The sequence below is a fragment of the Epinephelus fuscoguttatus genome, linkage group LG20 (genome assembly GCF_011397635.1).
Source record: "Epinephelus fuscoguttatus linkage group LG20, E.fuscoguttatus.final_Chr_v1".
NCBI lineage: Eukaryota > Metazoa > Chordata > Actinopteri > Perciformes > Serranidae > Epinephelus > Epinephelus fuscoguttatus.
Window position 1 is genome coordinate 25,418,270 of NC_064771.1, and position 15,504 is coordinate 25,433,773.

General features: G+C 42.7%; 1 protein-coding gene across 1 annotated transcript in view; it reads right to left on the bottom strand.

Moving 5' to 3' along the window:
• Positions 1 to 605: 605 nt before the first annotated feature.
• cpxm2 (carboxypeptidase X (M14 family), member 2) overlaps positions 606 to 15,504 on the bottom strand; it is a 57,335-nt gene continuing 42,436 nt past the window's right edge. Inside the window, exons 10-14 of the mRNA XM_049564053.1 lie at positions 12,223 to 12,402; positions 9,149 to 9,446; positions 8,676 to 8,815; positions 6,706 to 6,805; positions 606 to 1,527 (exon numbers count right to left, since the gene is read on the bottom strand). Coding sequence (XP_049420010.1) covers positions 1,271 to 1,527; positions 6,706 to 6,805; positions 8,676 to 8,815; positions 9,149 to 9,446; positions 12,223 to 12,402 — 975 coding nt within the window. The 3' untranslated portion in view covers positions 606 to 1,270. The remainder of the gene's footprint in view (positions 1,528 to 6,705; positions 6,806 to 8,675; positions 8,816 to 9,148; positions 9,447 to 12,222; positions 12,403 to 15,504) is intronic.

A 15,504-nucleotide genomic window follows, 5' to 3' on the forward strand; every position in this document is an offset into this window, starting at 1 on the left:
TGTGGGAGTCCTTCTGTGCGGAGTTTGCGTGTTCTCCCCGTGTCAGCGTGGGTTCTCTCCGGGCACTCCGGCTTCCTCCCACAGTCCAAAGACATGCAGACTGGGGACTAGGTTAATTGGTAACTCTAAATTGTCCGTAGGTGTGAATGTGAGCGTGAATGGTTGTTTGTCTCTATGTGTCAGCCCTGCAATAGTCTGGCGACCTGTCCAGGGTGTACCAGTCACCCGATGTCAGCTGGGATAGGCTCCAGCCCCCCCGCGACCCTCAAGAGGATGAAGCAGTTAGAAGATGAATGAATGAATGAACAATGGACTTAGCTACCATTAGGTCAGCCATTGGTTTATGGACCGCCATTTTGAAGCCTCAAGTTCGGCATTTTGGTCGCCGCCATCTCGGTTTTTCTGAACCAGAAATTACCATATTTGGTTGAGGAGGTGGAGCTGTGGAGGCTGATAAACAACAAACGGTCCCTTAAACACACTTTTAAGCTGCATTACATTCTGTTAAAGGTGCTTTGCAAACTAACTAACAAACTAGTCTTCACTGATTGATTGATTTATTGATTGATTGTATTGACCACAAACAAAATCCAATTCCAATGTCACTTTGTGCAAACATCGTCTTTATTTAATAACTTGCCGAAACTGAAGTGTAAAAAAAATAATCAATGACACACAAAAGGCCACTGAGTCCACAAGTTTTTTTTCTGACAGGACTGGAAATTGTACAAGTGCAGATAATAAAGCTTTTACATAACTGTGTTACATAAGTTAATAAGTATGTACATAATGACAGTCGTGGCCATTCCTCACAGTGGTTAAAATCAGATGCTGAGACAGATTCCTCATCTGTAACTCATATTTCAGTTTTCTTTTATTTAAAAAAATAAGTTCTAATGTGATTATATTCTGTCAGCATTTATAGGTGATGTCACAATGAATGATGGTAGATGTCTTAGAAATAATGTAACAATATAAACCAAAGAAGAGGGGTCATAAACGTAGAATTAGCCTTTGACAGAATGAAATAAACGTTTACAGTGGATATCAAGAGAAGCTGAGATGACGACAGTGAACACAGAGAGAGCTTATGCCTGGGGACCAAACAAAACCAAACCAAACAAAAAACAAAGCATCCCGTTTAAATTAATCCACATTTTTAATCTTCCAACATAATTCCACTGACAGCACTCTGGAGGAATCTGACAGAGGTCCAAACCCCGGTCTGATTGGAGCAGATGTTTGTTTTTAATTCTTCCTTGTACAGTCATTATGTTCCCAGGCGCCTCTCTCTGGACCTGCGAGCTTGGAGCTGCCTGACAGGCAATCTGATCGGCTGCTTGTTGAATTTTTCCATTATTTCTTTGATTCGTGACAGGTTGGTGCGGCCGACGGTGAAGTCGCACGTGGTGGCGCCCATCTCGTAGCCCACCTCGCACTTCTTACTGGTGACGCTGTAGCCCTCGGCCCTGGCTGTGACTCTGTACTCTCCTGGGTTCAGCAGGCGCCAGTAGTCGCCATCAGCAGCTGAAACACAAACAATCGTACAAAAAACATTATTTTTCCACTTTCGTAGGTGGTGACTACGAATATGTTGGGGTGTTGATGTTCAGACTGACCTGACACTGAACTCTAGGAGCAGTTAGGCCTGTCCACACCAAGGACGATAACTATAACTGTAAATACTTTATTTAAATGTTCAGTCTTACTCGAGTGGATGGCGGAGTCCACGCCGCAACGTATAGAACGGTTTGTATATCTTTCGAAAAATACATGCACAACAGTTCATATGATATCCTACAAATTAGCACCCCACGAATGACGTTACGTCCTTAACATACAGTTATGTAATTAAGAAGGTCAGGTTTAGGCAAGAGAAGTCACTGAGGTTTGGTTCAGGGAAAAAAAAAAAAAAACATGGCGAGGACGTACCTTAAAATGACTCAAAGTTCACATGATTCACAACACGACACTCCAGGGGAAAGTCTGGGTTTTTATGACCCATCCACCACCCCAACCTGCCTCCTTACAAGACTACTCAGGACGGTTTCTTGGTCACGTAATCACAGCCTTTCAAATGTGTGCGACACATGTACGAATTTGGGTGCATTACTTTTTGTAGGAAAACATATGAACAGTTTGTGAACAGTGCCTGATCTAAAACGACAACAATGAACCATATTGCTGGGATCACTGTCGGAGCGATTTGAAGAGCGATAACAACCATTTTTCAGGCTGCTGACTTAGCTGGAGCGTGCAGTGTGTGTACAAGTTCATCGTTCACCAATGTGGATGCTCACATCGTTGTCATTCATGATGTTCACGAACTGTTTGTATATATACCCACAAAAAGTAGTGCATCCAAACTTGTATATAACCCATGCAATCGGGACAGCTGCGATCATGTAACCAATGTACTGATGGGAGTAAAGAAGGAAGTAGTATAAAGAGTGAAAATCTGTATAAGCAGGCAGGTTGTGGCGGTGGATGGGTCAATCAACACAGGACTTCTCCCAGGAGACCAACGTTCATGGCCCATGTAAAACCAAGTGAACTTTGAGTTAATTTCAGGTACGTCGTCAGTTTGTCACCTTAAGTCTGTGACAACCCATTGCATGAGGATACGTTGTGTGTATGCTATTTAAAGTTATCCAATAATACAATATTATTATCATATGAGCCAATCTGCATAATGAGTTGTTTTTTTTTTTTACTTTTGGCACTTTAAGTGTATTTTGTTGCTAATACTACTGCTGGTATTACTACTTTTACTTAAGTAAGAGTTTTAAGTACTTCTTCCACCACTGGGAAATTCCAGTGTACAAAATGCACTGTGGCTTTTAAGGGGGAGCCTTCTTTGTCAGGTTTTGAGAGTACTGTACACGTGACGCACATACACGAACACGCTCATCTATGTTGGAAAGCAAGACCCAGGAGCTACAGAGTTTGAAACCTAACAAACCTAACAAACTGAAACCTAACCGTACAATTACTACAACTCGACAACTTCACTGTTATGTCTTGCATCAGCTGTCACTGAGTGCGTTTACGTGGACAGTTACAATGAAAGTTCATTCAAGTGAAAAGTGATCTTGTAAACACCTAATTCGGAATGAAAATGGCCAATGCGATTGAAAATTCATTCTGATGTAAGGTGCTGGAAAATTCCGTTTCTGATTCCGAATGAAAGAATTTCTTGCACACTCATTCCTCTTTAAGTTCATTCCGGTCTTTCTGCGCATGCTCGTTTCCTTGCCCTTCTGGTGTGATGATGTATGTAGCGTGCGTACAACTCGTTGCACTAACCAGTTTCCATTTGCCAAAGCAAGGTCTTTCTATCTCCCTTCTTCAACTTTCTGCCTCCCTTCTCCTCCTCAACAGACGAAGCATTAACAGAACAAGGTTGTTGTCGTACTGCTGCTTCAAGAATATAAGCAAAACACGCTCGAAAAGGCACTAAGAACGGCGGCATCAAGCATCTTGTTATCCGGAGCGAGGACTACAGTGTTTTCTTCTTCTTCTTCTTTTTCTTCTTCTTCTTCTTCCGGTAAACATAAACACGTAACATCTGCCCCGCCCCCTATTCAATCAGAAACCTTCCATGCCCCAAACCTTGTGCATACCCGAATAAAGGCGATTAAACTGATCTCCCGTGTAAACCCTCATTCGGAGTGAATATTTCCCATGTAAACTACCTGGAAAGACTTTAATTCCGAATAATTTCATTCAGATTTATTTCATTCTGAATGAGAAGCCATCATGTAACTGCACCCATTGTCACACTCACTACGCCCTGGGCTATGCCTATATAGACTTGACACATGATGAGGGGAAGTCTACACAGTAACTAATGGGCGTGTATATTTTGTATGTGCGCGTCTTTTTATTGATGGCTATCGGTTAGAAGTCCTTGACTGTCAGTCAATCAATGTAAATGCTTAACTGTTATATTAACTCTAAATAATATAATAAAAAGATACAAATTATGTATAACTGATGGATTTTGATTGTTTACCTGGGCCGTAATGCTGTTGGTACAACCATTAGTAACATCCACTTTTCTTTCATGCACAACAATTTTACCATGAATGTTGTATCCTGAAGCGCGTTCCCTGTAAGACAGTGGTCAAAACTGGTGGGTCACGGTCCAAAAGCGACCACAAGTGACTCGCAAAAAGTGTCAAGTTTGTCAAAAAACACACTTTATTTTTAAGTACAATCATTTCCAGCACAAAGATTTTATTGTGAAGTGCTGTTTTCTGCTGTAGAGTGAGAGACTAACCAAAAGCTACTTGGCAGAGACAGAAAACTAGCTCAATGCTCAATGCCATGGCCAAACGTAAGTATGTTTCTGAATATATTAAACCGTGTGGACCTCAAACTAATGACTAAGGAGAAATCTGGACTGCTATAAGAGACCATGTAAACATTGCATTTAAGTTAAATCACAAGCATACAGTACCCATTATTTGTGCCACAGCAGCAAAATGCAAATCTTGTCCTAGAAAGCTGAATTGGAAGAAACCTGCTAAGCAGTGGCAAAAAGCAAGCCTTCATCCAAATCCTAAAATAAAAGTTGGAGAGTTCTTTGTGTTCTTCTCTTGTGAAGGGAGGTGTTCCATATCCCCATTTATATCTTTTAAAAATAGCTCTGCTTTGTCATGTTGGATTTTCTTGGCCTCCCTCTCTGCTGAGCGCTGCCTCTATGTGACCAGGGAACACTCTGGTGCGCTTGTGGTGTACTTTCAGCCTTTGACTCACTCGCTAAAACGACAGTGTCGCTTCCTTCCGGTCATCCAAACGCCCACCTGACACGTCTGAACGACCACCGAGACAAATGAAATATGACGGCAGGTCTGCTTCTGCTGCTGATCCTGACAGTTACACGTGGACATCTGCGCTCAGACGGCAGAAGGGAATCTAATTGTTTCCAGGAATGCCTCAATAAAAAATGCTAACAAGCTAATGAGTACGAGATATCGATACTGAGACCTTCTCAGTGACTGCAGGTGATTCATCCAAGAGAATAACTGCTTTGCCCAATTCAAAGCAGCTGGATAAGTTCAGTTTTCAAAAATAAATATAAAATCTTTCCTGACTGCAACTGAGAGCAGTAAAGTTTCTGAGAGGAAACAGTGGCTTATACTTAGCTCCAGGAATAATAATGGCTAACGTCCTTTTGGACATTCGATTTCACGCTCTAAGTGCAAAGCTCCTTTGGCTTTGAAGGCAGCATTTTTTCAGGCATCAGCAGAGATTGCCTTGAGGATGCACAATCGATAGTCAAATTCAGAGCAGGAGGCCCAGGCGACACTGGCTGTGACTGCGAATTGAGTCAGACTCCGACCTGCTCCAGCTGCTTTTGTTTATCCTGTTTATTTCACGTTATGCTGGAATACTAACTTACTGTAAGAGTGACTCACTGCGGATGAATAATGTGAGTCGCAGAGACAGTTGAGTCAGTGCGCCCTGGGGTAGCTTCTGTTGCTTTGATTGCAAAAATCTGAGCTTACTCATGTAAAATTTTTGGGGAGATAAAAAGGGAAAATATCCACATATTGCAAAACAGACAATGACAACATTTGTTTTGTATTGCTCACTCAAATGAAGCATTAATAGCTGTAATCCTGCATAAGAACTTAGGTGTAGATTTTGGAGGAGATGCAGGGGACACATCGGCCTCAGTATTTACAACATGTGCATTTGTCCAACCCCAACAAATTAAAACATGAAAGTAGCAGAGGGCTTTTATCATTTCATGGAAAACTGAAAGAGTGATTCCAGCGAGTAGCAGACAGAGGGGTCTACAGTCTGTTTGAAGGATATATCCAGGATGTCAAACTGACTCAGCAGCAACAACAGGTTAAAAAGACAAAGACAGTTAGAAGCTAAAGCCGAACTATAGGCTACAGATCACAGTGTAAAAGTGAACCACCACATCACTGCTGATCGCCACACAAGACAATGAATATAAAGGGAAACTTTGCTGATATTGAACCAGCTGTGTGGCATCACAGTGTGTGCAGATGACAGTGTTTGGCTGCCAGCACCTGCACCTCTGCCGTCAAACAGTGTGATGACACAGAGCTGGTTGAATATCAGCAGCGTTTCCCTGCTTCCCTTCACTGGTTCCTGTACAGCAGGGTCGGTCTTTGTTTCACTGTTATAATCATTACAAAGCAAAAGCAGCATGTGTATACATTCAGTAGGCTATATCTTCAGTAGCTAGCTAGCTAACCCTACACTTTTCAGGGTTTGATTTTGGTTTTGGAACAGGGAAGAAACATATATCTTTTTCCAACCTGTCCAGGTAACGAGTATCATTAATACACGACGTGTCCCAGGCACAACATTTAGCTCCAAATCCACAAAACCAGCCTGAAAATGAAGGAAATCTGAGACGAATGGAGCACAGCTGTGTTGTTGTCGGACCCTGGTCTGAGCTGGCCTGATGCTACGTTACGATTGGCCAGTCTGACACATGGGGAGTGACGTATGTATGAATCACTGCAGCTTGAGTTGACTGCCTGGACTAGCTCACAGGCGGCGCTCCCTTTACATTATAAATTGGAGCATAAAAGTTCAGCAGAATGCAGGAAATAAAGTGTTTGATGCTCGCAATTTTCCAGCAAAGGACCTCCAAACCCTCCACTTCATATTTCATAAGAGCATTGCATAAGAATCAGGTGAAATGCAATACTGTACCTGTGCGAATATCATGGCTGATGCCCTCCACAGAGATGACGGCATTAGCGATTCCGCGACCCTGCAGGTCCCTCACCACACCTTTGATCCCACGATGCACCTGCACATAAAAAGCATAGCCCATGAATCGTACCTCATCAAAGTCTGCTTTATAATTTGACAGAATGTTTTATGACATGATGTGATGATATGATATATAATGTATGATCATCAGTAAAACAGAACAGTTAATCATGTTTTAACGCCTTTCCTCCTCATCCAGCTTTAATATTTAAATACAAGACATCTTGCAACATGAGGCCGGATCCTGTGAAGTCCATATCATTAACGAAAAAATTATATAACACACATAGTGAGTAGAACATCGCAGACACACATATGAAAACACACTGTAACATGTGGTTAATGTCTGAGTTCGGCGTATGCAACAAACCTACTTGTTTTGGGGTAGAAAAAGATAATGTTTTAGGTTAAAATAAGTAAAGACTGTGACAAACACATCATGTGAGTGACGTCAGTGTATTGACAAACTGTTGTCGCTTGGCTGAAAGTCTTGTTTTGTTGGCCAGTGCACCTCCCCTCCCTCCCATTGCATGCCGACTCTCTCGCTCTTTATACTCAGTCAGTTGCCCTTCATGTCATCTACTGTATTGCCACAGGTGGGTTCGCACTGGTGTTACCTGATGGGCTGTTGCATCTTTTAGAGATGCTGAAGACAGCCTTCAGGGTCAATATCACACTCTGGGGGGTGCGGCAAAGCAGCAGCATTTGACGCCCTGGGAATGAGAACGGGCTACAACACCACAGTGGCCGTGGATGGACAGCCTAGGAGTCGACGGTTTGCTGGTGGATTTACAGAGTGGAGGATGAAGTTGTTTAACCCTTTGAAACATGGAGTGACACCCCTTTTCTTATGCTGCTTTCAGATGCCTGTCACAAGTATTTGAACCTTTGAACCCTGAGTGAATTGGTACAATTTCTTTTAAAAACACGGGAGAAAAAGGCAATAAGCAACTTGCTAAGAAATGTTCCAGAAAGTGCATAAATTGATAGATTTAGAAAATTATTTTTTTAAAAAGCTAGGGGAAAAAAGAAAAAAAAGCCAAGGAAAAACTGTATCTAGAATTATCACTATTTTATGTTTAAAATAATGTTACAGAATTATGATATTTTCAAGCACTTTTTCCAGGTTTGACTAATTTTCTTGTTTTTAATTTTCTCTTTTCACTACTTTCACTAATTTTTGGGGGTCATTTCTTCTTCCATTGCTTCCGTCCCATGTTTTTGAGAGAAACCAAGCCAATTTGCTCAGGTTTTGAAGGGTTAAGGGCAAAACTACAGACAACTTTGTGGCTCATTGTCAGTGGTTGGCAAGCTAACGGCTATCAGGGCTGTGCGTCTGCCACTCCAAAAGTGCAGCTGTAGGCTACCAATGAGCTACACTGTGTCATCTTTTAAGTGTTGTTGTAATGTTTTCAGACTCGCACAAGAGGGTGATGGGGTGGAGAGAAAAAAAAAGGGACCATCGCTGCAAACAGGTTTTATAATGGCAAGGAAACTCTGCCGTTTACTCACAATAGGCAAAGTTGGGGTCAGCAATGTCCATTTATTGTACGATAGTCAATAACAGAATTATGACAGGCCTACTGATGACAGCAGTGTAGTGGAGGGTATAAGCAGGTGTACGGGGTGTACCCACCTCTTGGAGCCATTGAAATATATGAGAGTAGCTACCACTACAACACTGGGTGACAGTTAAATTGTCTTGAGCATGTAATCAGCTGGTATGGTCCCGATACAGCATTTTTTAGTTAATACTTTAGCAAGAAGAGTAAGAAATTAATAGGGCCACCATATTCCTGGAATAACTTTGTAATAATAATAAAAGCATGTGTTTATGTGGCTTGCTTGCACAGGTTTTCATGTGTGTATGTATGAGTTGCGGGGGCCGCTTTGCCTCTGTACTGTACCTGCTCCATGAAGACAAGAAGAGACTCGCGATTGTTCTCCCACTCCTCAGGCAGTTCGCTCTCATGAGGGAATTTGTCACAACCCACGTACATCGACAGCTCAAAGCAGTTGGTGTGCAAATAGCTGAAATCATTCATACCTGCCAAGAAAAGAGAGAGACATATCTGTAGGGCAGCACGGATCAGCGTATTGTCCAGGTATTGCTAAGATGTCGTGACGCTAATTAAGAGTGAAATGGATTTGAATCACTTTTGCCTTTCTTTGTTTGTTTGCTTTTGAATTCTTACATGATGCTTCAAGCTAAAGCCGAGGAGCTTTGAAACAGCCAAAGGGGCTCAGTGCTGAATATGCAGATGTGCTCGTGTGTGCTAAACAAAGCTATGGCTCAAAGGCTCAGAGCTGAGCAGAGAAATCCTGCATAACACAGTGTTAGGATCAGTGAGAAAACACCCGGGCAGCTATAGACACTAACTGCCAGCCGCAGTGTGCCAGGATGCTCCGTTGATGGTGCCGTCCTCCTTGGCGAAATCCTCTGTGTGGCAGACCCTTTGGTTGGCGGCAGTCATCAGGCGGTGGGTGGAAGCGTAGGAGAAGGCCAGCCAGCGGAAGACGTGGTCATCCGGGGTGGGGGTCGACTCCCTGGCCACTCCCTGGGAGCGTGTTTTGTCATACGGGAAGGTCACCACCAGCTCCCCTCCCTGGATGTTACCGCCCAGCACAAAGGGCATCTTCTCCATCCATGCTATCAGAGCTCGTGTCTCCACGGCAACCTATAGCAGGGACACAGGGGAGGGGAGGATAATGCAATTTGTGCAATCATCTCAGCACTGTGATGTTAAATTAACTCCCTCACGCTGAAAACAATTTCATTGCAGCGTGCTCTCAAGAGGGAGTTATAATGCTGTTCACACACTCCCATGCTGTAAACTAATTTCACTAATATTTTATCAGAAATGTAAACAAATTTCCATCAAGAGGCAGCACGGGCAACCATCCAGCGGCTTGTGTTTGCATGTTACAAATCAGGATATTGTTAAAACTGCTGCTGCTGTTTGGACTCCTAATTAAACCAGCCTTTCTATCTCTGAGCGCTGGTGGGGCCGGTCAGTGAGGCGAGCGAGGTTAGTTTTCACAGCCTCCTGAGCACAGATGGGGATCCCAGTTCCGCAGCTGCAGCAGCTATACTGGAGGCACTGTGTGACTCACTCGTGGCTCTCGGTAACGTCAAAACACTCGTGAAGATGAGCTTTTAATAGATCGCCGGGTATATTTTTGCTCACAGCCTCGTCATCACAAATAGCAAACGCATCCGCTTCTCCCAAAATAGACAGCGGCAGTTTGCCCATGAGGCTGTTTTACCCTTTTCAAGAGGCAGATGGTCTTTACTGTGGGATTTGTTTGTTAAAGTGGAGTTGTCATAATTTGTCACCTGTAGGGGAAGTTACTGGAAACTGAATGGCAATCATGTTATTAAAGGTCCAGTGAAGGATTTAGGGGGGATATAAAATGGATTATAATATAATATAAATATGTTTTCTTTAGTGTATAATCACCTGAAAATAAGAATCCTCATGTTTATGTTACCTTGTTACATAGAGAGTGGGTCTCATCTACTAAGATCGCCATGTTGCACCACCATGTTACTACAGTAGCCTAGAGTGTTTGGATGAACCAAACACTGGCTCTAGATAGGGCCATTCACATTTTCATGTTTTCACATCGGCCAAGGTCGTTAGCAGCTCTTCTATGACAAGCAGCGTCAGAAAAACACAGATTTTTGATGTGAAACTGCTTTATTCAGAATTTTCATTGGTTTAAATCACCTGGTTCCTTTGTTTGGCGAAAAGGAGACTTCTGTGAAAAAAACACCTCCTTGTAACAGCTTCCTGAATGTCTGGATCTTAAGCTATCAGAGAGAAAAGGCTAGCACACATTAGCAGGTGCTAGGCTAACGGCTTGTCTCCAACATGCTAAGTAGTGTGAGAGGAACACTGATTTGTGTTTCTGGTTTTAATGATCTGATCCGTTTGTTTTGGAAAGGAAGAGACTCCTGTGAAAATTCGGCTGCCGGTAACAACTTCCTGAACATCTGGATCCTAAGCTATCAGAGCAGAAAGGCTAGCACACATTAGCAGGTGCCAGGCTAACAGCTTGCCTCCAACATACCGAAGAGCATCAGATAAACACTCATTTGTGTTTTCAGTTTTAATTATCTCGTCTGTTTGTTTTGGAGAGAAAAAGACCTCTGTGAAAATTTTGCCTCCCAGTAACAACTTGCTAAACACCTGGTTCTGACGCTATTAGAGAAAAGGGCTTTAGCAGGTGTTAGGCTAACAGCCCATCTCCAACATGCCAAACAGCGTCAGAGAGAGTGATTTGTGTTCCTGGTTTTGATTATTTGATCCGTTTGTTTTGGAGAGGAAGAGACTTCTTTGAAAATTTCAGCTCCTTGTAACAACTTCCTGAACGTCTGGATCTTAAGCTATCAGAGAAAGAAGGCTAGCACCCATTAGAAAGTGCTAGGCTAACGGCCCATCTCTGGCATGCCAAACATTGTTGGAGAAACACTGATTTGTGTATCCGGTTTTAATTATCTGGTCTGTTTGTTTTGGATATAGGAAGCAACCTCTGTAGATCATTCAGCTACCAGTTAAAACCTACTGAACAATGAACACTGAAGGAGCGTTAACCATGAGCCCGGTCTCACTCCAAAGTTGTTGAAATCAGGCGCTTGGGCAGTGACTTGCTTCAACCAACAAAAGAAGGTGTCCTTTAACGTTGGCATGATATGAAGCTGGTTGCCGCTATAGTTTAACAGCACCTAGCAGGGTCAGGGGGAAACGCGGCGGGACAAGGACGAAAGTTAAGGTGGTGAAAGTCCAACTGGGGTGGGTGGGATAGGTGGTGGATGGGTCCAACACCGACTTTCACCTGAGAGAGTGGGGTTCGCATCTTGTAAGGTTCTAAAGCCAAACCCTGTTCTTTTTTCCTAAACCTAACCATGTGTTTTTGTTGTTGAAAGAAACAAAAAAAAAAAACAATTCACATTGTTGTACCAACATAGTGCATTTATTTTGAAAGAGACTGTATGTAAATATTAAATTTCCTGTGAAAACAGAAGTGTATCTTGAAAGAAGACAATGCATATAACAGGCAGAACTTGACACGGTGTCCCAGAACGTCAACAACCAACACACCCAGGGTACCTTGCACGTTGTATGTAGACATGTAAAGTCCATAACCAAACGTCGATATGTGACGAGGTCGGAGTGAGAATTTGTAGAACCAGGAGAAGTTTCAGCTGGTTGCATTCTGCAGTCGTCACGCCACTAAATCCTTCTAAATCTTAAACACTGTTCCTTTAAAGATGCAGCACATGGGCTGTTATTTCATATTGTGCACAACGACAGCTGTGAGTAGGACTCACTTGGGCACAAATGTGACATTTCTGTTCGGCGTAATCTGCAAACTGCATGCCTTTACCTGTAGGGCTGCTGAAATATTCACATTGAATATGTTAATAATACAAGTGTCAGTCAGACTCACTGAGGCATTTTTGGACAGATACCACTCTGGGATGGGCACATGGTGGTTGAACATTTTGCGAGGGATCCACTTCTTGGCCTCGGCTTCCCACAGTATGGAGTTGAGATCAGGGAAGTTGTGGTGAATGTCTATTCCAACATTGCTCCATCGACCCAGAGACCAGCCGCTGAGCTCTGAACCCTGGGCACAAGAACAAGAGAGGAAACACAGTGTGAGGGAAATTAAGAGAGAATGATGTGGGAACAGCAGCTCTATGATTACAGATGGAGCTCTGTGACATGGTTCGGATGGCTTGTTGGGAAGTGTGGTGTTAGTTTAAGCACCGGTACAGAAGGGACAGTGGTTCATCATCACACCTCATCACAGCTCATTCAGGGGCAACATATGAACAAATCATAACGCTGCAGACCTCCTGCTGATCACAAAGCCCAGCAGTCCATGGACACAGCTGGTCTATCAAGAAACATGCTGTAGAGTCAAGGAAGGTCAACACTGGCAACCATGAAGCACTTAAAGCTGAGGCTAAAACAACAGAGGCTAAAAGCTGCTAAACTTTGCAGAGTGGGGCATTTTTTCTGGGTGCAGCGCAACTCATGGCCTTTTCAATGTAAAATACAAAAGTATAGCTTAAAGGGACAGTTCACCCCCAAAACTACAATTGTTTTTCCTCTTAGCTGTAGTGCTGTTTATTGGAATGTTTCAATGTGAGCTGAGGAGTGTTGGAGATATCAGTCTTAGAAATGTCTGTCTTCTCTCGAATATAAGATAATAAGATGGCGCCCCGCTGTCTGTTCTCCATGCGCCTTGTTGTGAGTAGTTTTAATGAAGGAACTATTTTCATTCTACTGAACTACACTTGCCAAATTTATCATTGCACAAAAGCAAGCATGCGTCTACTCATGGACGAGGGGCTTGTGCTCGTGCAAGATGTAAACATAGCATCCTCCTCGGCTGAGCTTAGGGTGACCATATTTTGATTTCCAAAAAAGAGGACATTCGGCCAGCCACAACATGGCCTACTTAAATGATAGCCGCAGCTTACTCAAAGATGCCTTATCATTTTAATATATTTAAAATTTATATGTATGGATAGAAAATTCAGTTATTGTATAAAATAATATCTCTCAAAGACATAAATTCAGATAGGCCCCAATAGGGGACACATAGGCCTACACACACTAGAGTGTAGCGATCTGAGCCCGACGGTACCCGACGGGTCGGCTAAGTTTGGTCAAAAATTGTATTCGAGCTCGGGTCGGATTCGGTCAGCTTTCAGTAAAAATGTAAAATCTCGGTCCTCCAGCCGCCCGCCTCCGCCTTGATTAAACGCTGAAAATAAAATAAAAGAGGGAGACAGGTTTTTCCTATTTTATCTTATGTTGTTTTATTTCTCCCTCTCCTCTCGCTGGAACTGTCGGACCTCCCGCCTCCCACTCCGTCTCAAACATGGACGTCTCCCTCTCCGCTGAGCACGCCCGGCCTGTTAAATAGCCTGTAACCGTAACAACTGTGTGACACAAACTCAGTGCTTTAGTAATTAAATAATGTCGGGCTCGGTTCGGGTTCGGGCAGAAATATGCTGCCCGTGCCGCACTCTAACACACACACACACAAACACACGGAAAACCAGACATTATCATCAGTTTATAAAAAAACCCCGGACGCCCCAGATGGGACGTGAAAAGTGGAAATGTCGGGGCAAAAGAGGACGTTTGGTCAGCCTAGCTGAGCTGTAACGTTAGCTAGCTCAGTGGTGCTAGGTGAGCTAGCAATCGATGCACACTTCCTTCTGTGCAGTGATGTGGTATGGTTGGCCCACCCAAACTTACTCCCAACTCATCACATACCGACGCTTGGTCAGTGGTCCCTTGGCATCAGATGCTGAGGCACAGAGGCAGCCTTAAGCAGTCGTATGAAATGCATCAGGCAGTGGCAATTTTGTCGCTAGTATAAAGAGAGAGAATGTCTGCATAGGGCTGGTGGGAGTGGAGATGGACGGGTCAAACAAATTTTGGACTTTCACCTGTGAGACCACTGTTTGTGTCCCAAATTAACCCAAAATCAATAGAACTGACACATTTTAATACTAACACAATAAACTAGTATGTGTATCATACTATGAAAGGAACATATGTCACAAATTTAACAAACATACTTATTATAAATCAAACTAGGATCTTTTTCTAAACCTAACCACATACTTTTGTTACGTAAACTTAAGGTCGAGTAAGTAAAAGTAAAAATGAAATATTTTATCAACCAGCAAGAACAACGTGGCTAAAGTGCAGCTTCTTTCCAGAAGCTGTGAGGCTTATGAACACTCTGACTTAAAGTCTGTTCTCTGCACTTTTATTTCTGTGACTGCGATCGGCTATTGTTGCACTCTTACGCACTTTAACATGCTGCTTATTTTTTAACTATGTGTTATATTTGTTATAGGCTTTTAGGTTATTGTAGTAGATCTTAAATGTTATTTATTCTGTACGGGTAACGTGGTAACAAATTTTGTTCCCTCATATCTTTAACATGTTTGAACATTTTTGAAGTTTATTGTGAAAAGAGAGTGTATGCATTTAACAAGTGGAAGCTTTTCCTGTGAAAACAGCAGTTTATCATGAAAAAAACAAGGAAAACAACAACACAATGAGTGTAAATTGACACACTGTCCCTGGGTATCTAAAACTGACTGAGGGGTACCAGAGCTTCAACATGTAGGGCCACCCAGCAAGCGTTAGTATTTGACGAGTTTTGGGAGTAAGAATATGTTGGGTTAGCAGGTGTAGTTTGATAGAAAGAAAGTAGTTGCTTCATGAAACTGCTCACAACAAGGTCTGTGGATTATCTTGAGTAACCAGGTCATGATTTCTATAAAGAGACAATGCTGCTGAGTTTTTCAAATGTATTTTTTTGGTGCTTTGAGCACCACAAACTGAGTGTCATCTAGTTCCATTATACTGGAGAGAAGATAAGCAAGACAAACAAGTCCACAATAAAAAAATAAACTCTTCAAACATGTCTCTGTCACCACATTCTTTATGATGCCCTTAAATTCATTCATGGATATAGGTGTTTCTAATTTTAGATCTTTTTGGAGATTGTTCCACGTCCAAGGTGCAGAGTAGGAGAATGCAGTTTTGCCCAGATCTGTTAAAACCTGAGGTACATTAAAAAGCAACAACCTGGAGGTGTGTAGCTGTTTACTATCAGAGCTGACACACAGAAGGGTGAGTTGGTGTACCGTTATCTTTTGTTAATCAAAGCGTATAAAGTACATACAGTCAC